The sequence below is a fragment of the Poecilia formosa genome, unplaced genomic scaffold (assembly GCF_000485575.1).
Source record: "Poecilia formosa unplaced genomic scaffold, Poecilia_formosa-5.1.2 Scaffold2, whole genome shotgun sequence".
Lineage (NCBI taxonomy): Eukaryota > Metazoa > Chordata > Actinopteri > Cyprinodontiformes > Poeciliidae > Poecilia > Poecilia formosa.
The window spans coordinates 4,926,602-4,950,271 of record NW_006799941.1 but is presented as its reverse complement, the minus strand read 5'-3'; the positions used below and the strand labels follow the sequence as shown (position 1 = coordinate 4,950,271).

The window sequence follows — 23,670 nt, the reverse complement described above, 5'->3', positions numbered from 1 at the left end:
GGGTTTTCTCCGGGTACTCCGGTTTCCTCCCACAGTCCAAAAACATGTCAGGTTAATTGACCTCTCCAAATTGAGTGTGTGTATGCATGGTAGTTTGTCTCTGTGTTGCCCTGGCGACCTGTCCAGGGTGTACCCTACTTCTCGCCCGGAACAATAGCTGGAGATAGGCACCAGCAACCCTCCCGACCCCACTAAGGGACAAGGGTGTAAAGAAAATGGCGGATGGATGAGAACAAAGTGAAAAGGAAGTCAAATTCCTTCTTTGTTCACTAACCTTACAAATAAACCTGATTCAAATTTTTCATGTTTAGTTATATTTAATTTTTTTTGTCAGTTTACAATAGACAAATGTCAAGTTCTAATCAAAACATATTTCTTAAATGTAAATGTATGTTCAGAATACTTTTTATCTTATTTCTGGAAAAATTAAACGTGTTTTTTTTTATTATTATTTGAACAACATTGCTTTTCATACAAACCCTCATAAAATGATGGAAATTATTGTAGACGTCTAATCTGCGTACCTTGATGTAGCGCTCCAGCTGTGGGTAGACTCGTCTCACTCTGAAGTACGTAGAAAACAGCGCCGTGTGACGGAATGAGGTAGAAATCACGTGGGTGACTTGGGGGAAGGAGAAGACACTAAACCCTGATGACTTGCATTGCTTCAGAAGTTCCTCATCAACTTTGTTTTCTCCCTCACTCAGAATACAGCCAACCGCGTAGCGGCAAAGTGGAGCAGATATCTATGGAGAAAGAGATGAAAAATAATATCACTGTTAATTGGCCTAAATTGGCCTAAATAAGCCAAATCTAGCCTTAAAGAAGAGTGTGGTGAGGAGTATTTTTGCAGTCTGTTTTTGGGCAAAAAATATCTTCTTTTTTTTTTTTTTGACATCTTCATCACGTTCATGAATGTGGAATTAAAACAGAAGCAAACCGGTATGTTTTGGGTTTTTTTGTCTATAAAAGAAACATGGCAGCATAACTTAGATTTGTAAAGTTAAATTTGACTTAATCCACCATAATTCACGCTGGGGGAAAAGCAAACGCCATGTCAGAGAAACACTCCATAGAAACAGTCAAGCAAGGTGGTGGAGGAGTGATGTTTTGGGTTTCGGAGCCACTGAACCGTCTTGCAGTCATTCAACTGACCATGAACTCCTCTGAACAGTATTAAAAAACATCACATGTAAGGCCATCTGAGCTTGGCTGAAATATGGATGTCATGGGAAAAAGATACTGAAATCTAAACCAATAACAACATTATGACTGAAAATGAAAAGAATAAAGGAGTTAAACTTAAAGTCCAGACTTCAACTCAATTCTGCTGCAAGACATGAAGAAAGCTTTGCAGGAATAAATGCCTGCAAAGCACACACATTCGACACAGCATAATAAAGAGTGGTCCAAAGATTCACAATGAAGGAAAATAACTTCTTCATGTCATTGCTGGGACAGATCAGCCTACAAGCCATTTCATCATAAAGTGTACTTAGTTTTTTACCCACACGTTTTCCATTTTTATACTAGTTGCCACCTACTTCTGCAAAGATCCAATGTGACACCTGACATGACTATGGTGAAAAATAACAACCGTAATCTATCCTTGATCATTCGAACAGATATACAATAGAAACAATAAGTGTCAACAAAATCTCCAAAGAATCTGATTTAATCGACAAAAACTGTACAAACAATGTTAAAGAAAGGTTCTAGGAAAAGCAAGAGTTTGAGACAAATTAGACAAAAAATATTAAAAATATTTAGCTACCATCCAGACTTCCAAGTAGTAGAAGTTTTATTTATTTGAGCACTATTAGAGGAAATTGGCAGAAAAGCAGGTTCCTGTTCCTTTTCCTACTTTAAAAGAGAGTGGCGTGCATAAAAAAAAAGAACAAGGGAAACACTCCAAATGAATACTTCAGGGACCAGCAAGATTTTCCTCTACTGCAAGAAGAGAAGCAAAACTGGAAATTATTTAATAAATGTGGTGGAATTATCTAGCTTGGTCCTATTACACATTTTCCAGCCCAACCAAACTATCCAAGAAATAACTTTAAGAGGAAAACCCATCTAATGGTAGCAAGTGCAGTAAACAATCTCTGTACAGCTGACACTCACAGCAGTTCAGTCTTTGTTTTGCTCCTCGAGCTGCTCGTATTTTGGCACCAGTTTGATGCCTTATGAGGTTTCTTCAATGGCTCGTTCTTCATATACGAGCCACTAATGGCTCGTATATGAAGAACAATGTTAAAATGTAACCCTAGGAATCATGTCGTCTTTGGTCTCAGTTGCGTAGAAGCAGAACAGTCATTGCTGAGGCAATAGGAAACAGAAAAAAAAACTGCCTAAAGTCTCTTTGCGAGCATACAAAGCGTTTCTTATGCACTCAGATTCTGTAGAGCTAAGTTCTTAAATGTTTTAAAATAACTTCCTGAAAGAACAAGTATAGAAGAGATTTCATCAGTTGCCCCAAAGACTGACACGCATTTCCTGAGCAGCCCCTCGTCTCGCTGCCATCCCCACAGCTTTCATCACGATGTGACATGAACATTGGTCCCTGAAGATGGGCAACTGCATTTGTCAATCTGCAGCTTTTCCACTTGTCATCTCTTCTTATTCACTCAATCTATCTCCCAGAATCTACAAACGCTGGCTTTAAGCACTGAAAAGGAATAGCAAGTATTCCAGTATGATCTAGCCATTGCTTTCATCTGGTATTGTTAGATTTTTTTTTCTGATGTGTGCTCACTGATGTCACAAATTCCTCCATGAATAAATAAAACTTCATGGTGTTATACGCAGTGCACCATTTAGAAATCCCCTTTTGTATATCGCCTTCCTTTATTATTTGCAGCCTTTTCTAATTTTGTTCATTAGAACTATGGCCCAGAAATAACATGCAAAACCTTTCTTTATAAATACTTTACTGTTCTAAGAGGTGTCATCATGACGCTAATAGACAGTGCATCTGTAATGGCAGTTCACACAGCTTGCATTCTTGTAGTCTCAATATGGAGGGATGATTAAGTTCAATGTGTGATATCAACACAAACAGTGCATAACTGTGAAGTAGATGGAAAAATAGCAGAGGATTTAAACTAATTGTTTAAGTAAAAATTTAACTGTAGGAATTGGGTGCAGCGGGTTTTATTTAGCTGCGTGAGAGTAAAAAGGGTTGAATACATGTGCACAATAGATCTTTGAGATTTTTATTAGAAGAAAAAAAAATTGTTTTTTTCTTTAATTTTAAAAATATGCTAGCCTGGCTACTGCCATCCTATGAAATTCCACTTGATTCTCATCTCATCAGTGTTCCGTCTGGGATTTCTCCCATTGAACTTGATTGTTCGGCTGAATTTCAACTGTGCGTACAGGAGCCGTTGAGAACAATGACATAAATTTTCTGCCTGTAGTTTGGAAATGGCAGCAAAGGAAGTGAACAAAGTCATTCAGTCTATATCGGCCACGCTTCCAAATACTCAATTAATATTAACAGCCACCTTGTTTGGCTTAGCACTACTCTCTTTGCAGAGGGGGATAGCTGTTTACAGCGCGGTAAGCTTCATAGCATCAGTTACGGGGTGTGAATACTTTCGCTGGATATGTTACTGTAACAAATACTTTAGAGCTACCATCTTTAATAAAATAATCCAATACAAGATTCCTTCATTGATGTACACATAGTGAAATAAAGCATCTATTGTGTATAATATGTGTGCTTAATGTTCCTAGACTACTCTTGGGCAAACTGTTTCCTCTAACAGCTGGATTCAAACTTCGAGGCTTAAAGGTAGAGTTGAAGTACACAACCGATCCCAGAGACCCGTTCTGGCTTTGAAGCTGTGAAGAGGCTGATTGGAGAAGCTTTAGTGAGTGGAGCCCAGAATGTGAAGCTGGATGTTTGAAGGAATAAAACAGAGCTGTTCAAGCCCTGTATCCATGGCAACCATCTTAGAACCAAATCAAGTTCACATCGAGGTATTTTGTTTTTCCAGAGGAAGTGATTAAACACGGTAAAAGTGAGAGAACTGAGCATGAAGGACACACATGCGTATCCTCTTCCAGCTACATGTTTTACAAGAGCTTCCTGCAGAAAATATCAGTGGACAGCATCTGCCTGTTTAGGCACCAAATACCAGTGCTCCTGTGTGAGGGCACTCTCTCCGGGGCTGGCAGTGCGGCCACTGAATGGCATCCCGAGGCTCAGACGCTAATGAGCCGAGATCATTATGACAATTATTCCAACTTAGATCAAGACTTGGCTGTGACCGTGCAGAGGAAACAGGACCCACTGCTCTAATTGCAAGCTTGGGGAAAGGGGAAAAAAAAAAAGAAAAAGAGGAAGAGCATAACAAAGGCGTTTTGAAGCAGAGCTGGGAAGAGGTCATCTCTAAACTCTGGTTACATTTCATCAGGTTGCCATGGAAAGTTTTGGCAGTGTCATCAATTGTGCACTAACAGTTGGCAATGAAAATAAAATTTTTCACATATTTGACAATTTGCCGTGTGAATATAACCAAGGTTCTAGTTGACTCATGACTTTTTAATGTCACTGTGAATTTTTTTTTTTCCCCCCTTACTCTTAACAGAACAGTTCAACCTCAACCATAAAAGGCCTCGGGCTTGATGATTTTCAGGGTTTCATTATGTTTCTGTCTGACCATTACAACATGAATGATGTTAATATGAAAGGTTATTTCTGAATGAGTCATATTCCAATGTTGGTAACACCCCCCAAGTGATCCAAACATAGGAAGAAATTTAAACAATTTAGCCCATAGATTATGTGTGGTAAAGTGCAATGACAGAGCAATAGGCATTAAATAGATCTATTGAAATTTTTAAAATACTTTGTAGAAAAAACATTTCCTGGGAATAACAATTTCAGCGATGTCAATGTCTTCTTCGTGGAAAAACTAATCACATAAATCACTCAAGCATCATTTTGAGTCATTCCTTCTCACAAACTGTCTTTGGTTCAAGTAGGTCTTAAGGGCTTCTTTGCTCTCTGATAGACAATGATTTTCAAAGACTTTCAATGATTTTCAATTGGATTCAAGTCATTCTAGCAGTCTTACAGTCTTTTGGAAGCAACAAATAGGAGTGTCCACAGCTGTCTGTAGTGTGACAGATAAGTTTACATAAAGAGCAACATGTAAAGCAGGAGATCATCACGAAGTCAAATCCAACTGGATTATTTTAACATTATGAACTCAATTTGTTAGCTATAACATAACCAAGAAAAATTAACTTGGATTTAAAATAAATAAATAAATAAATAAATAAAATAGGCATCTTATTTTACAAAAGTTAAAAGTATTCAAAGTTTGACATATCTTCTTGGAATTAAAATATTTAGGAATATTCTTTGGCCTCTTAACTGCTGGTTAATTTTATAAAATAGGTCCCATTTTTGACACAAGCTTCCTGAAGCATGACTCTAGTTCAGTTTCTTTAGAGAAATAATGATGCTATATCCAAATTACCTGTCAGAATGTTGCTGCAAAAACCCAGGGTTAATAGGATTAGTGTGCCATCTTGTTGTAAGGGTATATTTTCAGCAAAACAAACCTGAAAAGTTGCCTTACTCATTGAAAAATAAACGCAAAATTAGACAACAGTGGTAGCATATATGCCACTTAGATGTACCACATGCATCTCACATCAGCCTTTTTTTTGTTGTTGTTGTTTGTGCCCGACTCACTCCATGCTGTTACTGCTGAAAGAATCATCCTGTAAAATAGTCTGCAACTTTTCTTCAAATGAAGTACAGCGTGATTTAAAAGTACTTTTCTAATTATGACATTTTAGGCAACATTTTATGACAGCGAAATATGCAAGACACACTACAGCCAAACAATATGTACAGTGATGATAAAACAGAAAGACAAAATTCCAGCCTTATAGCATTTTCCATTTTTGTTTTTCTACTCAGATAATTTTGCAAAAGAAAAATTAATATATAAAAAAACAAATAATCATAGACAATAATAAAGCTTTATCTGTGATGTTCAGAATGATATCCAAAATGAATTAAGAAATGCACATATAAACCATAAGCTATGAGTTACTTAACCTGATTCCCTGTTGATAAAAACCTCAACAACAGCATTACACGCTTAAAACCTATACACCATTTCAAATATGAAATATTTTCACATTATCAATTCCTACATTAAATCCACAACTTTATGTCCAGTTTTGGCAAGTAAATTATGAATGAAAATTAATTAAGTCTTAAGAATGTTTTTTTTTAATATATTTTTTAAATATATTTTTTCGGTTTATATATCAAACGTGAGAAGAAATAGTAAAGAAACTACAGAATATCAATAATTAAATCGTTAAATTAGTTGAGGGATTATTTTTGTAAAGAATGGCATTATCGCCATCTAGTGGCCAAGTAGTGAACTAATTATGTCCTAATTTATGTCCTCCCCATACACTTCATTGCACAACATTATCTATATAAAAAATATATATTATGCATTTATTCAGCATATTTTTGTAAAGAATTTGGAAAAATAATGTTTACCTTTTTAGGGTCTTCATAAAACACTCCAAGACATGGGAGTCCAAGTCCAATACAGCGAGCCTCCTTTAAAAGTTCCCCACTGTCTTTATATGCGCCTTCTTTGAATTTATAGGCGAAAGTTAGCTTATTAAAGGTAGGACAGCAAGTTTTCACAGTGATATCCGCTAAGAGTCCTGAATAAAATATACAACCTGCTAATGTTAAAATGAGGAGACCCAGTAGGACCGCACACAGACAGAAGCAGTCTGGCATGATAACTCCGAAGAGCAGGTACCGCTATTCAGCTGCTGCCGAACTCTAAACTGTTTGTTTTTTCTGTGAAGAAGCTGCCATGTGTCACAAAGTGTTTGGTCGTTTTACGAAAAACAAATACGTCATTTACACAACGTATATTTGTTCACAAAGACCCGAGAAAACACTGGATTACACATTGCACAGGACTTCCTGGAAAGTACCATTAATGCCGATTACAAGGGGTGAAGGAGGTGACAGTTTCAAATCTTGAAAAGGAAACAACAGTCAGTGCTGCTGGGGGAGTTGAGTAGATTGTGAGCAGTTTCCTCAAATTTGCAGGGTAGAGGGACTCTTTTCTTCTTGGTAACTTCCTGTTTGCGTTTACTGCGGCAAAAAAAATAAATAAAATGCTGCTGTTTTACCTATACATTTGATTGTAAAATAATGTGTCCTTATAACATATGACATTTTCAATTTTATGGGACCTTCTTATGAGAACAAACCTATATCTTGCACAAATATTTTTCTTATATTAATAATAAACGTCAGACACTGATTTATCTACTGCTAATTCATCTGAAAAAGAGATATATCGAAAAGTAGATTGTAATGTGTCCAATTTGTACTTGGATTTTATAAGGTTCAAGTTGGAAAATGAAAAACAATGTTCCCCAAAATGGGACTTTCAGCTTGGAAAATTGAAGGTGCCCGAGGCACCCACAGTTCATTATCAAATATGACAGCTACCGGTAAAACGTATATATTCAAAGATATTTGATTGCATTTATATATACATTGCTCTTTTGTCATTTAAAAAAATGTTTTGGGTATTTCTTACCTGAAAAAGTTGGATATGAAATAAATAGACAAATGGACCTCTGGGAATGTGGTGTATGTCACAATTCTGAAGGTTAGTTCAAATGGTGCTGTTACTTTGAGAAAAAAAATAAATACATATTGCATTTGTTTTGTAACGTATGTATTGTTGTGGTTTTGTTATACTATATATTCTTTACATTTTTAAAAAATGTGTTTTAATTCGTTTTGAATTAGGCATGTTGAAAAAACTTTAGTGTATGAGTTTGGTATTTCAGAGCTCAAATCAAACTTCCAGGTGACATTAACAGCCTAATTTGATTCAAGGTCCCCAGTGGGTAAACGTCTTCACGCAGTGGCCCCGCCTCTCTTAAAGCGCGGGGTGGAGTCGATTAAGACGTGTTGACAGGAGACAGGAAAGTTCACTACACCCCTATCCAACTTTTAGGAAGTCGCAAAAAATGGCTGGGAATATTAAGAGGTTCTACGACCTGACAGCAAAGCTGTTGTCCGGTGAATCCTTCAGTTTCTCCACACTGAAGGGGAAAGTTGTTCTCATTGAGAATGTAGCGTCCCTCTGAGGAACAACAGTCAGGGACTACACGCAGATGAACGAGCTTCACTCTCGCTTCTCCGCCGAGGGACTCGTTATCCTGGGTGTGCCCTGCAATCAGTTTGGACATCAGGTAAGGTTTCCGTTTTTGTAAATTAATTTCAATATTCATTTAAAAACCCTGCATTCAAAAAGTTTTTTTTTTAAGTATGTAAGGGCAGTCAAGTGCAAAAAAAGAATCCATCCATTATTACACCCTCTGTTTTCTATGTATTATCTGAAGGTCTTACCCACTATAAGTTGAATTTTTCAGATCAGTGTATATCCTATGATTAAAATTACTTCCACAAGCTTCCAAAATTCACCTAATTACATTACGACGCAACCTATTTACTGAATTGCTTTTATTACTCTCACTTTTTAATGCACGCTCAACAGTTACTCAGTTTTCTCTATTGCATTTCAATGCATCTATAATTATGTTCATGTTTATGCATAACAGGAGAACGCAAGGAACGATGAAATCCTGAGATCCCTGAAGTACGTCCGTCCAGGGAATGGCTTTGAACCAAACTTTCAGCTCCTTGAAAAGGTGGATGTGAATGGCAGTGACGCCCACCCCCTGTTTGTCTATCTGAAGGAGAAACTTCCAGTCCCCAGCGACAATGCTGTGTCTCTCATGAACGACCCAAAGTTCATCATCTGGAGCCCTGTGTGCAGGAGTGACATCTCCTGGAACTTTGAGAAGTTCCTGATTGGTGCCGACGGTGAGCCATACAAGCGCTACAGCAGAAATTTTCTCACCATTGATCTCGAGGGAGACATTAAATTGTTGCTGAAGAGGATTAAGTAAAATGGGCTGCGACACTCGACGTCTGGTTGTTGAAAATGTCGGCTGTGACCCCTCCCTCACAGAAAGTCTTATCAGCAGGCACGCCTATTTGGGGTATCTTATCTAGCTTTCCCAGCTAACAGCTTAAACAAAACATATTTCAAAGATTGTGATATTTTCAGTGGTACACTCTTGGTTCTTGAACCCATTTACTTAATGAAGAGACTCCTGGAAACCATTTTGTGTAGGACGTTTCTGATGCAGATGTAAATGTCTGACTTTGCCACTGTCTATACTACAATGTCTATTTGGGGGGAAAAAGAAAAGAAATTGTGCATGTTTCATGTGAGCATTTTTTTTTTATTTGAATAAAATGCAATTTATACAAAAAGACTGAATGCATTTCATATATAACTGTAGATAATTCATGTGCACAAAAAAGTAATGTGTAAATTATTTACACCCTAGATAGAGCTTTAAGTTGAGTTCTGACATTGATTTATTTGAAAATCACATTAAAAATAAGTTGGGCTGAAGAGCAACCAGAAGGAAACCAAGAGACATTTATCAACAAAGCAAAAACTATATAGTAAAATAAATGCAGTTGAAATACACCAAAAATAAAAAAAATGCACAAGAAGGTCCTGCAGTACAAATTGTGTAATTGAATTTAGGGTGACGCTTTATGTCCTAATTTCAGAAGGGCTACTGCTAACTAGTACTCTCAGTTCTGACTTACTCTTCTGGACAAAATTGTAGAAATTCTTATGAGTTAATCTATAATTAGGTGCTTCCTGTACAACAGTAAACAAATTCAAGGACTGTTTCACAAAAGCAGAATTCATGAATTCAAGTTCCAATAAATGTAGGAATACATTTTATCTTCATACACAAATGCTATACCGTTCTACAAAGGCAGGAGGTTCCATTACTCACAAATGCGTAGGCCAAAATTTCATATCTAGTATCAAAATGAGCAGTAACGCATAGATGTCAGTGACTATAGTTACGTATAAATATAAGGATTACTTTGAAATGACATGGAGTTCCTATCTAGAGTTACAGTATTTTCATGTTGATCAGGAATGAAGAACACTGAGGAAGTTATTTAAATTGCTTTATAAATAGGTGCAAATAACTTTCTGATAATCCAGGTCACAAAGCTGAAATAATCTCAAAACTAGTTTGTTGAATGTAACCATTTCTGGCATATTCAATAAGGTCAAAAATGTATGAAGTGTTTCCAATATCTGGCTGAATGTTCAATTTGAGTAATGGTAGGTTCATGTGTTTTACACTTGTTCCTTTTCTGGTTGTACCTAATAAAGTGGCACGTTATAACAACAGTGTGGTTATAGTCTTACTATAGAAAATCCTTGCTCTGAGGTTTTTGTTCAAATGAAAAAGCGTAAATTAAGGATGAAGGCCAAATTTAAATGAGTAAGGTCATTTGTTCCTTACTTCCTTTAGTGAATACTAATTAAATATGAGATAAGCGTGATGAATTCTGACTTAATCCCCTGTTTGGGTTCTGTGAAACATTCCCCATTGATTTAAACTCTTCTCGCTGTTCTGTGCCGACATTAGTAGTAAGGGACAGCCGTCTGACCGATGCTTCCTGCTTGAAGTGCTACGCGGAGCTGCTGCATCTCATCCAACATGGCTGGCCAGGAAGATCCCGTACAGAGAGAGATTCATCAAGATTGGGCAAATCGAGAGTACATAGAAGTGATTACTAGCAGCATTAAGAAAATTGCTGACTTCCTCAACTCGTTCGGTAAGATTTCAGCGAACGAAGTCTTGAATGTGATCATCTTAGAGTATAAAATTTGATTGAAAAGATCAGGTTGGCTAGTTGAGCTAGCTTTGTAGCTTCTGCTAGCAATGATGTTGATGTTTTTAATGGCCACTCCCAGCTAGCTGTTAGCTTCCAGCTTCCTGTTTTCTTAGGACGTTTTAAAGCAAATTTAGTAGATAAAATATTATCTACATAAGGTTAAGAGTAAATTTAATTTAAAAATTACGCAGGTAGGGTAGCGTAACAGCGTAATGTTTTCTAAACAGGTTCTACAGGTTTAGTCGGCCGTGTTTACTGAGTGAACAGCTGATGGCTGGAGCTGTACAAATTCCATTAACAGGTCGTATTAGTCTAGAAATCGTGTTATGTGCACAACTTATTCCAGATAAATACATCATGAAGACTAAACAACTTGCACTTGTTTTGTTACTAACAGAACAAGTGCAACGACTTAAGTCTAGATCTCCTGTCCTACATTTTACATTGTGCTTAGTAATGTTTGGATATAGTAAGGAAACTTGATGACAAATAGAAAAGTTTAATCCATCCTTTAATCATCTTTGTGGGAACATGAACACCTCTAAACATGCAGGACAGCAGCTCTTGGGGATTATGCTTTGTAAATGAACAGGATTGTGATAAAATTGATAGACAGATGTCTGCATCTTAAGCATACTAATAACGTTGTATTTCATTAAAACTCTTACAGATATGTCTTGTCGGTCTCGTCTGGCCACCCTCAACGAAAAGCTAACGGCGTTGGAGAGAAGGATTGAATACATAGAGGCCAGAGTAAGTATAGGAATCACATGGACTTTGTGCTTGGCTGACTCCAAGTGATCTAACCATTAAACTAAACTGTATCTTGATACAGGTGACCAAAGGAGAGACCCTGACCTAGATCTCATCATGGGAATTCCTAACATCTTCAAACTACTTCCCCACCCTCCACCCTGAAGCGTTTTGGACTAAATGTGCTGGACTCCACCATCCTTATTGGGGGATCATGTGGACCATTTTTTATATTGTATGGCTGAAAGATTGTGTTGTTTTTAACTCATGACACATTTGTATACAATATATGGGTCTGTTTGACACAAACATCATTATTTGTTTAAAAAATTAAGGTCAATTAAGTATTGGTTTCAACAGATCTTGGGGCTTAGTAATGTTTTTCGCTGTAAGCATTATGTGTACAGTGTCATTACCAAATCAGAAATGAATGGAGGAAAAAAAAGAGAACATTCTTGTGTGCCAAGTTGAACAAGTAATTGTGTAGTCACCTTAATTGAAAACCTGCCTGTACATTAACTGTTTAGTGTTGATGAAACTTTAAAGACTGTAATAAATTATGAACAGTTGTTATGTTTCATCTCTGCTTAGCCATATGCAGCTTAAACATAAATATGTGAAATTCATCAAGAAAACTTCAGGAGAACTCAAATGGATAAAACAGTCCGAAGTGGGTATCATCTACAACTCTTAAAGATGCACAGTTGAACAAAGCATTCGACAAATGATTTGCAGCATTAACCATTTATATGACTAGTGCTCTAACGCTATAGCACAGTACAGATAGCTACCACATACAGAGTTTAGATCCATAGTTAATAATTGCTTGCATTCAACTTGAACGTCACAGGATGGTTGCTGATTCTGAAGTCAACATTTATTGGTCGGTTTCCTGTTTAGCACACAGCTAACAGCTGTAGACCATCTTTGATGCACTCTAGTTTGAAAAATTAAAATACATACAATGGTCAAAGTTTTTTGTTTTATATTTTACACATATTTAAGAAAAGACTGTGAAAAAAGTATTCATTTATTTGAAAAAAAAAAACTCTCCTCCTCATATTCTTAAAAAACATATCTTTATTCCAAACACATAAGAAGGTGGTGAAACAAACATTCAATTTGTGAAAAATTAATCAAATGCTTTTTCTTATCTGGTATTACAGTACATTGACTATCTTGGAAATTTCACTTTATAACAGGTCAGTACTGAACAGAGTTAATCTACAGCAATGGCGATTTTAGGAAATAGAGAAAGATTTGTTCTCCACAAACAGCAGATTCTGTACAAGAACCTTGTGCTTGGGAAATCTTTATGTTGTTAGTGAAAACTAAAAAAAAGGTCTAAATTTAACACTTCTTGTCTTGGACTACCACATGTCCACCTGAAGGTGTGAATGTGTGAAACATGTCAGTTGTGTAGGTCATTCCAGATGTCTTTGTTCACCACCTTACTTGCCTCTATGAAGGTTTATTCTGTTGGGCTTGCTGTTTATTGCTTAATGTGTAAATTATGTAATCTGAACTTTTTTCTTGAAAGTAGTATCTAGAGGTAAAAGTAAAGAAAATTATTCACTAATGAAAATAAAACACACTGTAAGCATTTCATTCAGTTGATGGTAGTGAAGGGGGTTAATTTTAAGACTGGTTTGGTTAGACCACATTCAATAGAATGTCGTTTAAAAACTACTACTACATATATTATCCTGATTTACTTTATGACAACCCAGAACGAAAGAATAAGCCAATTAGAGAAACTTAAATCCCTTTATGCGAAATGATACAGACGCGGCACTAATATTCTTAATAATAAAGGTACACATAAACATTGTAAAATTCTGTGGCTATAAGGTCACAAACATTCTTCTGTAAATATTGCATAATAGTAAGGCTCTCGCAAAATGGCGCCGTGTTAACATAATTTTTCCGCAGTTCTGACTTGCAGGCAAAATCCAAAGCGCAAACACTGGAACAAAGTCGCTTGACTCGGAAAGAAACATGTAAATCCGGGTTTTAACGCTCTAAAATTGTGTATCAAATTAAATCCCGACTTAATGTAAGTCACAAAACTATGATATGACAGTTTTAAAACTGATATTCTGATTACAATGACTGCCTGCGAGACTCTACCACGGAACAATAAACCCTCTACTGTACATGCTGCCCCAGTGCATCTTGGGATAAAGAAGGTTCCATCGTCGTCTGTGTCGTCAGCAGCCTTTCGACGTGAAATGAGTTTTGTTTCTTGTAATTGTTTGAATGTTTCTGCGATAAAGTAATTATTAAAAGAGCGTCGTTGTAAAGAAATATACGTCGGTGAGTTGTTTTATTGCTAAGGTCGAAAATAGAGGAGTTTTCTGTACTGGGTGACGTCGTTGTTTTTTGTCCTTTTCCAACAAATATTCGGGCTCCATGTTGTGTTTTACCATGGTTTCCCTGCGTTCATTTGGCTTGGAAACATGCGTTTGTGAATGAATGTGTTTTAAGTTAAATTAAATATCTAGACGGGTTGTGGGAAGGGAACAATGAGTAAACTTCAGATTCTTTCTTTCCTGTAGATTTTGCAGGAGTGAAGAGTCCGTTAAGAAAATGGGTGCTGATAAGAGGTAAGTCTAAACAGAATGCGCTTCTTATGTTCAGCGGTATTAAAACATAAGATGGGATTCAATGTTTGTATTCTAGAGAACGACCGTTCACGATAAGCTCAATTGTAAAATGGTGCCGAAGTTACATCAGTAGTAAAGCGGAAAGAGGTACGTCCTTGTTCTTGCAGCGAAGGGCGTCAATGCTAACATTATTGCCTCGTAAGGAAATTATTTTTGATATGCTAGGTCAGCCAAGATATATCTGAAATGCATTTTTTTTAAATCTCCTTCAGCTAGGACCTCTTTAATGTCGAGGCCAAGTTTGAAAATAATTGTTAAATGAAATACATGCAAATATTGGTCATTAATTAAAAGATGTGCACTATTATTATTCTTAAAAACCTATGTGTTACTGATGTTGTAGGGATTCATTGGTTTCCACCAATCACCAGCCACCACCAAAATCGAGTTGAATGTAAAAAATGCCAGAAGTACCAGCATTTCCGGCATTTTTTATACTGAGTTTACAGCTACTTTGTTAGCTGTAAACTCAGTATTTACATCCAATCAGATAATCCAAGAGTCTTTATGCACACATGTGCACATTATGCAAAAAGGTTAAATGTGGTTGCATAACCCTGCAAAGACAAGCCTGCTGCTCCTGGTCTTTGATAAATCATAGGTCAAGCTGACAATATCCACACAAAAATAAAGTATATCAAAGAAGTGGAAATGAGTGTGGTCGACATATAGCTATACACACAATATGTGTTAAACATCTTTTAGTCTAAAGTGCAAGCATGTTAAAGAACTGTTTTGGGTTAAGGGGGCAATAGTTTGCTCTAAGCAGTGCAGTGACTGTGCTTGCATTGTTTTTGAATGATTGTTGTTCCCCATGAGCCTGAGCCAAGCTCTTGATAAAAGCAGTTCCTTCCTGTGACCTGTTGGTAAACTGCAGTTGGGGCGGTTCAGGTTTTCTGAAGTCAGAGCGAGGATTTTGTGTCGGTAGAAACATGAAAGAACATAAATTTCTAGTTAAGTAGTTTGTTTGTAATGATGTTTTTCTCCGCTGTCTTACAGAATCAGTCGGACTGAGCGTAGTGGTCGATACGGTTCAGAACAGTCCCGTGATGATCCAGACTGGCGAGACCGACGAGACCAAGACCGTGATCACAACTCCAGACGTTGGAGTGAAGAGAGGCGTGATCGTTATGATGGAGACCGCAGAGGACCACGAGACAGTCCTGAGGTATGAGCTCAAATATTTGCACATTTGTGTTCTTATTTTGGTTGCTGATATTAAACTTTAATGCTTTGTTTTGAAGCAGAGAGAGAGGAAACGGCGGAACAGTGATAGATCAGAAGACGGTTATCACTCAGACGGTGACTATCAAGAGCAGGATTACAGACGAGAACCGGGGGATGACAGGAAGAGTAAAACCATCATGCTGGGGGGGTTGTCTTCTCACACTACTGAGGAGGATGTAAGTGATTTTGAATATCAGTTTTGCATATTTAGTTTGAGTAAATTAGTTTTTATTAAGATACAGTGAGTCCTAATGTAAATTGTACCTTTTTTTGTATAATTTAGATTCGTTTTGCCATTGACCAACTGGAGGGACCCCAGCCCATAGATGTCAGACTGATGAAAAAGAGAACAGGTGAGAACCTGAGGAACCCTGGACCCTTAACTCCCCACCCCCAGGCTTTGACCATAGGGCCAATCTGCTTCCATTCAGACCCATTTTCCCATAGCACATAGGAGAGAGTTGTGTGAAACAAACAGATGTAAAACTTTAATGCAAGACTTACTGTTTCAGTACTTTGTGGATCGGTTCAAGGTAAGTAAGTACGGCATTACTAGTTATTGAACTCAGTTGACTGACCCACTCTAAGAGTGTGGTATTCAGCAGGATTTCTTGCTATGGTAAAACTCCTAAGGAGTGGCCTTTTGTGTACCAAACTTGGCCTGGGTCGTGAAGCAGTTTGTGGAAGACTTTGAATAATATGCCCATGGACTCTTAACTAACACACCTCCCGTCTATATTTGAATGCTGTCTCTAGGTATAAGCCGTGGTTTCGCCTTCGTGGACTTTTATCACTTGCAAGATGCTACCAGATGGATGGAGACCAATCAGGTTGCTTCACAATCGCCAAGTCTAGTTTTAATCTTGGGGATCTGGAGAATTGACTCTAAAGGCAACCAGAATGTGTTGAATATGAAGTGTGGAAACTGTAGGAAAATAACTCATAGAATGAATACCACACATCAAAACAGTTTGACTTAAATATAACCAGAGATGTCTATTTGTTTTTGATCTGAAACCTTCGTACATTAACAAAGTGTTTAGTTTTACTATTAGCATTGATACTAAACAGCAGACACATTTTGTGAGCTCTGTATTTAAGATTATGAGCACACCTTTTTGTTTTTTTTACTTCAAATTTCGGTGTCCATTTGAAGACTTAAGTGTTATCTTTTTTTACGCCCTAGTCCTCAGTAGATGGGAATTTTAAATGTTTTCATTTTTTTTATGGAAAAGCTCATGGTTTTTGTTTTTTCTGTCTTTTTTTTTTAAGCTGTCAGCTGTGTCTATTAGGATCACATTATACATTCTGCTCCAGCCTAGTCTGGGCACGCGGGTCCCAAACACCTAAAGAAACTTCTTTACATCATGCTCACTTATACATCATGTGCCTGTCTTTAACTCAAAGGCTGTCTGGGGGTCCCTCTCCCCATTCTCTCCCTTCCAACACTGCTTGCCCCAATTGATTAGATATTAGTCCACCATGAACTCTTGAGTGATTGTTGTTTCCTCTTTCAGAAACTTCTGGTCATCCAAGGCAAAGTTGTGGACATGCACTACAGTCACCCTAGGAACAAGTATGAAGACTGGCTCTGCAACACTGTAAGTAAACCCCTGATTTTTACCATTGTTCAGTCCAGTCCAATCTTTTCTGCACTGGTACAATTGTTAAAGCTTAAGTTGTGTCTCAGGTTAGTTTAGCATCAAAGTAGACCTCCTTTTGTCTGCGGTAGCTCTGTTCTGGGCTTTAGTAGCTGTTTTTAATAAAAATGATTTGAACGGTTACTTGCAGTGTGGCCTGTACAATTTCCGGAGGCGATTGAAGTGCTTCAGGTGTGGAGCAGCTAAAGCTGGTAAGTAGTTGAATCAGCAAGAGGCCAACCACTGCAGACATCCGCACAGCCTGGGCTGAGAGTGTTGAGGTTTAGCACAACATCTGTTACAGTAACTGTACAATCTTAAAAAGTATTTTCAGTTTTAAATTGGGTTTAGACAAGGAGCCATCGTAAGCGAGAAGGGAAGTCCAATGTTTCCAAGTAATTCCTGAAGTATTAGTATTAGCTCCCTTAAATTTTTGACCCTCCTGGTGTAATTTATATTTTTCAAGGCTGAAAACATCAAGTTTTTAGCACTTAATTTTTTTAAATGTTATTTTAAATCATCATTAAAGGTTATGTTAATGGCATTTTTATTTCTGTGATTCTCCTAACAGATGGTGAAGCGGGCAATGCTGCTGGGCTCCCTGAACTTCAGCCCACTGGTGATTTCTATGGAGACAGTAAGAGCTCTTGTTCTTCCAGATCCAAAAGCTAAAACGATTATCCACAATTGGCTTTTCTTAAAGTGAATCCTTGTCGTCTTTTACAGCAATCATCTTGAGAAACATTGCTCCTCTGACCACGGTGGACACCATTTTGACAGCGCTGGCGCCATACGCCAATTTGTCAGCCAATAACATTCGCCTTATTAAGGACAAGCAAACAGGCCAGAACAGAGGCTTTGCTTTTGTTCAGCTGTCCTCCCCTCTGGTAAAACAACATTGGATACATATTGAATTATTTATCAACACAAATCACAACCCAGTGGTCTAAAGGTACCATTTTAAATTTGATATCTCAACTTTTTGCAGGAAGCTTCCCAGCTGCTAACCATCTTACAAGGTTTGCAACCTCCACTGAAAATGGATGGGAAAACAATCGGGGTGGATTATGCTAAGAGTGCTAGAAAGTGAGTCATCTCTGTAAAGCATTAAAAGGCATTTAGTTGTACTTATGGAACTACCACTTTTGTTGAGCACAAAGTAATTTAACTTTTTGTCTTAACTAGGGACCTCTTATTGCCTGATGGGAATCGTGTCAGTGCTTTTTCTGTGGCCAGCACAGCCATTGCAGCAGCACAGTGGTCATCAGCTCAGGTTGGCCCATTTTTCTCAGAGTGCCTTGTTTTTTTGTTTTTCTGCAGCTGTTGGGATCACACATTAATAATCTATTTTCCACCTTCCAGCCACAGCAGAGCTCAGACGGGATGTCAGAGTATGCCTGTCTGCAGGAAAGTTACGCTCCTCTGTCACAGGTTAGTTCAACAAAGTGCCAAATATTTGGAGTAAAAATACACTTATATATGTAGAAAAGAGTTCATTTGTAGGAATCCAAGACTAACGGGAAAGTCATATGTTTAAATTATACATTAACATTTGCTTTGGATGTTTTACAGGACTACCAGACATATTATCATCAAGGAACAGCAGCCAGTACTTGTCAGGGAAATGGAATCCTAGGAGGTAAATTGCCTTTTTTTCCCACATTAGATCATATAAAGGTGTAATGTTTTAACTTTTGTCTTAATTTAATATTCCGTTTTTTCACAATTGAATCCGTTACTTTATGTAGGACAGGACTGTTTAACTAAACTCTTCAAAAGCTGCTGTCTTGCATGCTTTAAATATGTTGTTTTAATTCAGCTGATTCAAATGGACAAATGTTCCCTCAGCATGTTATGAAGTTTTGCAGAGGTGTGGAAGTAAACATTTGTTTCAGCTGTGTTGGAACAGGGACATATTTAAAACTTGCAGGACATCTTCTTGTGTACACATACCACAGCAACACTCTACTGCTCTACTTCACTTTAAAGCTTTAACGATTCAGAATGCTGTAATAATTGGATTTTCTTTGTGGTTTTAGCTGCTCCGGGTGTAAAGCTGGTTCCTGCTGCCGTTGTGATATCGCAGAGTCCACAAGTCTACCAACCACATATCATTGCGCCACCTGCTGTACAGGTAATACCATCGGTTGTAATGAATTACATGAAGTTGAAAAACAATATCAACTTCTAAAAAAAACATCTAAACTCTAATTCCAGGCGTTGCCTCTTGCTCAGCAACTGGAGGCAAAACCTCAGCCAGGACTTGCAGCTGTTGAATCTGTAGCTCTGCCTGCTTTGGCTGTAGCTGCTGCCCAGGTTAATGGAGCCAGTGCAGTACCAGCTGCTGGACCGGCGGCGGAGTCCACCAGTGGTACGGACAAATCTGTTGCTTTAATATACTTTTTTTTTTCTTTTTTGTAATGGATACAATCTGACTTTTTAATTTTACTTTTTAAAACTACAATTTTATGAAAAATTGAGCTACTTTAAATAGGTTTTGGTTGGTTTCGATTGAATCTAGCTTTCTAGCAGATGGAGGCACTGATCAGAGTTGAATAGATGACCTGCCAATGCAAACTTAAGCTGATTCTGACTTTACTCTTTGAAGTATTGATAAAAAAAAAAAGATACAGTCAGCTATTTATAATATTTGTTTATAACCGTTCTGCTTTGAATATTCATGGTAGCAACCGAGATGATGTCTCGCTGTGTGATAAAGCAGCTGATGGAAAACAGGGTTTTACTGTCATGAAACGCACAACAAATTTTTAACATCTTATCAATTAGTGCCCGTAGCGACCCAGTCTCATCTGTCTGAGCCCCAATTAACAACAAATGTTTTAATGTGTTGTAGAAAACATAGCTGCCTATATGTACCTTCTCTGATTTCTTATTGCCTGAGTGATACTGAAGATGCTAAACTAAGTCCACTAGTCACCAGTGGACTTGGTGAAGGTTTTCTGATGACTCTTTAACTTCTAGGACTTTTTATTATACAGCAGTAATAACCTAAATATCCTAAACTGGTACTATCACAACTTTTTAATGCGCCTACCAGGATTCTATTAACAAGTATTAACTTGATGTTTCCATAATCAACAGGTTCTCTTCCTGATACATCTACCTATCAATATGATGAGTCCTCTGGCTACTATTACGACCCTCAGACTGGCCTCTACTACGACCCAAATTCACAAGTAAGTAACACAAAGTCCTTAATATCACCCAGTTTGGTTGGAGAGATTTCGTAATGTTTTGATTCTGTACATCACTGCTTTATGTTGCAGTATTATTACAACACTCAGACTCAGCAGTACCTGTACTGGGATAGTGAGAAACAGACATATGTACCGGCCTCTGGCAACATAAACGCTGGGCAGAATGATAAAACAGCAAATGGCTCAGCGGGAGGCAACAAGGAGCCTAAAGAGAAAAAAGAGAAACCAAAGAGCAAGACTGCACAGCAGGTATTTTTGTAAATCCCACTTTAAGGCACTTTATTTGTTCTGTTTAGCTTTATCTGTTTTATCACTGTTTGGTTTTTTTAACTTGGATTTTTAAATATTTCAGATTGCTAAAGACATGGAACGGTGGGCTAAAAGCCTCAATAAGCAGAAAGAAAACTTCAAAAGTAGCTTTCAGCCCATCAGTCAAGAAGAGAGGAAGGAGGCAGCAGCAGCTGATGCTGGATTCACGTTGTTTGAGAAGAAGGTATTTCATAAGATTCAACAAGTAAACATCCTAGTGGGTAATGGTTGACAAATTTAGATTAAACGTGTTGAATGACTCTTCAGCAGGCAGGTCTAGACAGACTCATGCAAGAGGTTGCGAGGTGCGCTGAAGAGGAAGCACTTCCTATAAACTCTGCCAGTTCTTCCAAGGTATTTCCTCTTTCTGGAGTTTCATTAGGTGTGGCCTCCGAGTTATCTGTTTTTTATGGGACGTTGCCTCTGTGTGTGTGTGTTGGGTTAGTGTGGCCTGGTGGCAGCCTACAGTGGAGACAGTGACCCTGAGGAAGGAGTCGGAGGAGGAGAATCCGATGGTGGTGACCTGAGTCTGGACAAACTGACAGACTGGAAGAAGATGGCCTGTCTGCTGTGTAGGAGACAGTTCCCCAACAAAGAGGGTTTAGTGAGACATCAGCAGCTCTCTGACCTTCACAAGGTATCACCCTAACTTACTGACTTCTGACTGATTTATTTCAAATTTCAACAGTCCCAACTAAAAAAAAAAAAAAAAATCTGTTTTCTTAGAAAAACCTTGAAGTTCTCCGCAGATCTAAAATGAGTGAAGCAGAGCTGGAAGAGTTGGAAAGGAAAGAAACAGAGGTTTGAGAATACACTCATATGCCTGGTTATGTTCTTCTTACTTTGACCTTTTTTTAATTTGAAATGTATATATTTTTGGCATCAGCAAAAATACAGGGACAGAGCAGCTGAGAGAAGAGAAAAATACGGCATTCCAGAACCACCAGTGCCTAAAAAGAAGAAATTCAACCAGCCAGCACCAGTCGTGTAAGAGCATTGTTGTGTATTTTATTTAAGACACAAATTGTACTTTTTTTTATTTATTTTTTTTTGTTTTACTATACAAATGTAATATTTGGTTTATTACCTGTGCAGAAACTATGAGCAGCCCACTAAAGATGGCCTTACCAGTGATAATATTGGGAACAAGATGCTGCAGGCGATGGGCTGGAAGGAGGGGAAAGGTCTTGGTCGCAACCAGCAGGGCATCACCGCTCCAATAGAGGTAGACCCAGAGACGACGGGCTCCATCCGACTGAGCAGCATTAATTACCGTAGAGCGTGCTGATGCCTGTCCTTTTCCCCTGCAGGCACAGTTGAGAACTAAAGGAGCTGGACTTGGCACCAAGGGAACCAACTACACCCTGTCTGCTTCAGATACATACAAAGACGCAGTCCGGAAAGCAATGTTCGCCCGCTTCACAGAATTGGAATGAGTCGTTTGCTAACTTGATTGCGTTGGTGTGATCTGTGAAATATCAGCTAAACTATCGCAGAGGAGAAAACGGACTCATGTTGAATAAATCCACTCTGTTTGACGCATAATGGTTTACTTACTGTCACAAAATGGACCAGCAGAGGAGATTGGTTAGTTACCTGAGGTTGTAAAGGATCTAATTTATAAATTGTACATATGCATAATGAGTTGTCTTTGTTGTTTTACATTGCTGTTTGTTTTTTTTATTTTATTTTATTTTATTAGATTTAAGTTTGTCTTTGCATGACTGTACAGTTTATATGAGATCTTGTCAAATGTAAAGAAAATAAAAGATGAGATTAAAGTTGGGATCATTACATAAGACCGAGTCTTGTTGTAATGACAGGTCAGCTGAAAGTGTAAAGTTAAATTTCAGTAATTCAATTCAGACAGTGAACCTATTATGTGTGTCTCTGGGTTAAATTACTACTGATCATTTAAGACTTTAATATAGATTATTGCTGACAGGTGATGAAAACTCTAAAGTTCTGTTTATCAAATTGGAGTAAGACCCATAGAAAGGGATTTTCAACACAGAACTCAGATTGTGGCTGATGTTGAATTGGAAACTGCTTTGACATTGATTCAGCGGATACTCTGAGACACTTCACAAATGAGCTAAGCTGCTATGTTGTTGCTGAAGAAGCTGAGTACCTGCAATGATTACAAAAGTTAAGTGGAAGGAAAATGTTTGGATGAAAAAAAATGCTAAGTTTTACTTTTCATTTGGAGATCAAGGGTCCAGATTCTTGAGGAATTCAAGATGTGCGCTTCACGCCCTGACTTTAGATAATATATGGATTATTGTCAAGGATGAGAGCAGATCCATCAGTTCAGATGTGCTGAAATATCGAAACCAAGTAGGGTTCCTCTACATGTCAGAGTTATGTGATAAAACACATAATCTGCTCTGTATTTGTAAATTACATTCCAAATGAAATACATTAAAGTTTAAGATTATAATCTGACAAGCAAAAAAAACGGACTGCAATAAACTAGTGTGTTGTCCTTTTCCCTTATTTGTAAAGTCTGTCCAAATGCTGAGCTTTGAAGGAGGAAAAGCAAAACCTGTGGACAAGCTTTTTCTGAGCCAAATTAAGTAACAAGGATTCCTGTTGCTATCCGTCTGTCCGGTTCATTCAGTTCATACCAGCTCAAACTTAAGGAATATGAGAAACAAATAGGTTAAGCAGTTCACACATTTCACAGTACATCCAACAATTTTATGCTTAGCACAGATTTACATGTAAGTTTTAGAGAAAGACCTTTTTTAAAATAAAAATACAAAAAGAAGCAGATTAAAGGGAAAAGTCGAGACATGTTTCCGACTACAAACGAAGCAGGACGAGTGACTGGAAGTCAGAGGTTATAACATTTGTGAGGAATGTGTGATCTGTATATTTCAGCCTGTTTAAGGAGAACAAATGCAGAACCTGTTTGGTTTCACAGGACCAAGAGTCCAGTCCAGTCAATTTAGCATGGAGATAACCCCGATGAGTTTTTGTGTGTTTATTTAAAATTTGGAATATTTAATGGTTAAATATGTTTCATGGTTTTAATTGTTTCA

The 23,670-nt window shown here is 37.7% G+C and overlaps 4 protein-coding genes across 6 annotated transcripts in view; 3 read left to right on the top strand and 1 right to left on the bottom strand.

The window, feature by feature from the left end:
• tex264b (testis expressed 264, ER-phagy receptor b) overlaps positions 1-7,065 on the bottom strand; it is a 36,515-nt gene extending 29,450 nt beyond the window's left edge. Inside the window, exons 1-2 of the mRNA XM_007551049.2 lie at positions 6,542-7,065; positions 525-746 (exon numbers count right to left, since the gene is read on the bottom strand). Coding sequence (XP_007551111.1) covers positions 525-746; positions 6,542-6,793 — 474 coding nt within the window. The 5' untranslated portion in view covers positions 6,794-7,065. The remainder of the gene's footprint in view (positions 1-524; positions 747-6,541) is intronic.
• An 887-nt stretch (positions 7,066-7,952) lies between these two features.
• On the top strand, positions 7,953-9,366 carry gpx1a (glutathione peroxidase 1a). Its single transcript, XM_007551036.2, has 2 exons — positions 7,953-8,277; positions 8,647-9,366. Exons 1-2 carry the CDS (start codon positions 8,053-8,055, stop codon positions 8,995-8,997), a joined length of 576 nt encoding a protein of 191 aa, XP_007551098.2. The 5' UTR covers positions 7,953-8,052; the 3' UTR covers positions 8,998-9,366.
• A 1,169-nt stretch (positions 9,367-10,535) lies between these two features.
• Positions 10,536-12,135, top strand: brk1 (BRICK1 subunit of SCAR/WAVE actin nucleating complex). The gene is made up of 3 exons (XM_007551025.2): positions 10,536-10,753; positions 11,484-11,566; positions 11,649-12,135. Exons 1-3 carry the CDS (start codon positions 10,636-10,638, stop codon positions 11,673-11,675), a joined length of 228 nt encoding a protein of 75 aa, XP_007551087.1. The 5' UTR covers positions 10,536-10,635; the 3' UTR covers positions 11,676-12,135.
• A 1,603-nt stretch (positions 12,136-13,738) lies between these two features.
• rbm5 (RNA binding motif protein 5) lies at positions 13,739-22,425 on the top strand. 3 transcript variants are annotated; one of them, XM_007551003.2, is made up of 25 exons: positions 13,739-13,882; positions 14,125-14,172; positions 15,232-15,400; positions 15,480-15,635; positions 15,743-15,812; positions 16,216-16,289; positions 16,977-17,060; positions 17,251-17,311; positions 17,671-17,736; positions 17,826-17,986; positions 18,088-18,185; positions 18,285-18,372; positions 18,462-18,530; positions 18,672-18,738; positions 19,139-19,233; positions 19,317-19,470; positions 20,202-20,296; positions 20,387-20,566; positions 20,670-20,810; positions 20,894-20,980; positions 21,072-21,263; positions 21,353-21,427; positions 21,513-21,613; positions 21,722-21,851; positions 21,937-22,425. In XM_007551003.2, the coding sequence occupies exons 2-25, from the start codon at positions 14,156-14,158 to the stop codon at positions 22,060-22,062; spliced, it is 2,556 nt and encodes an 851-aa protein (XP_007551065.1). In that variant the 5' UTR covers positions 13,739-13,882; positions 14,125-14,155; the 3' UTR covers positions 22,063-22,425. The 3 variants fall into 3 exon arrangements, with proteins under 3 accessions (XP_007551065.1, XP_007551076.1, XP_007551056.1); XM_007551014.2 differs by having other exon boundaries at positions 15,477-15,635; positions 20,897-20,980; XM_007550994.2 differs by having other exon boundaries at positions 15,477-15,635.
• The last annotated feature ends 1,245 nt before the right edge of the window (positions 22,426-23,670 follow it).

Bases quoted from the DNA above. Each gene is read 5' to 3' on its own strand.
- brk1 (XM_007551025.2), top strand. From the start codon at position 10,636: ATGGCTGGCCAGGAAGATCCCGTACAGAGAGAGATTCATCAAGATTGG. The intron at 10,754-11,483 runs GTAAGATTTCAG...AAACTCTTACAG, and splicing joins TGACTTCCTCAACTCGTTCG to ATATGTCTTGTCGGTCTCGT. The intron at 11,567-11,648 runs GTAAGTATAGGA...ATCTTGATACAG, and splicing joins TTGAATACATAGAGGCCAGA to GTGACCAAAGGAGAGACCCT.
- rbm5 (XM_007550994.2), top strand. The intron at 21,428-21,512 runs GTTTGAGAATAC...TTTTGGCATCAG, and splicing joins TGGAAAGGAAAGAAACAGAG to CAAAAATACAGGGACAGAGC. The intron at 21,614-21,721 runs GTAAGAGCATTG...TTACCTGTGCAG, and splicing joins AACCAGCCAGCACCAGTCGT to AAACTATGAGCAGCCCACTA.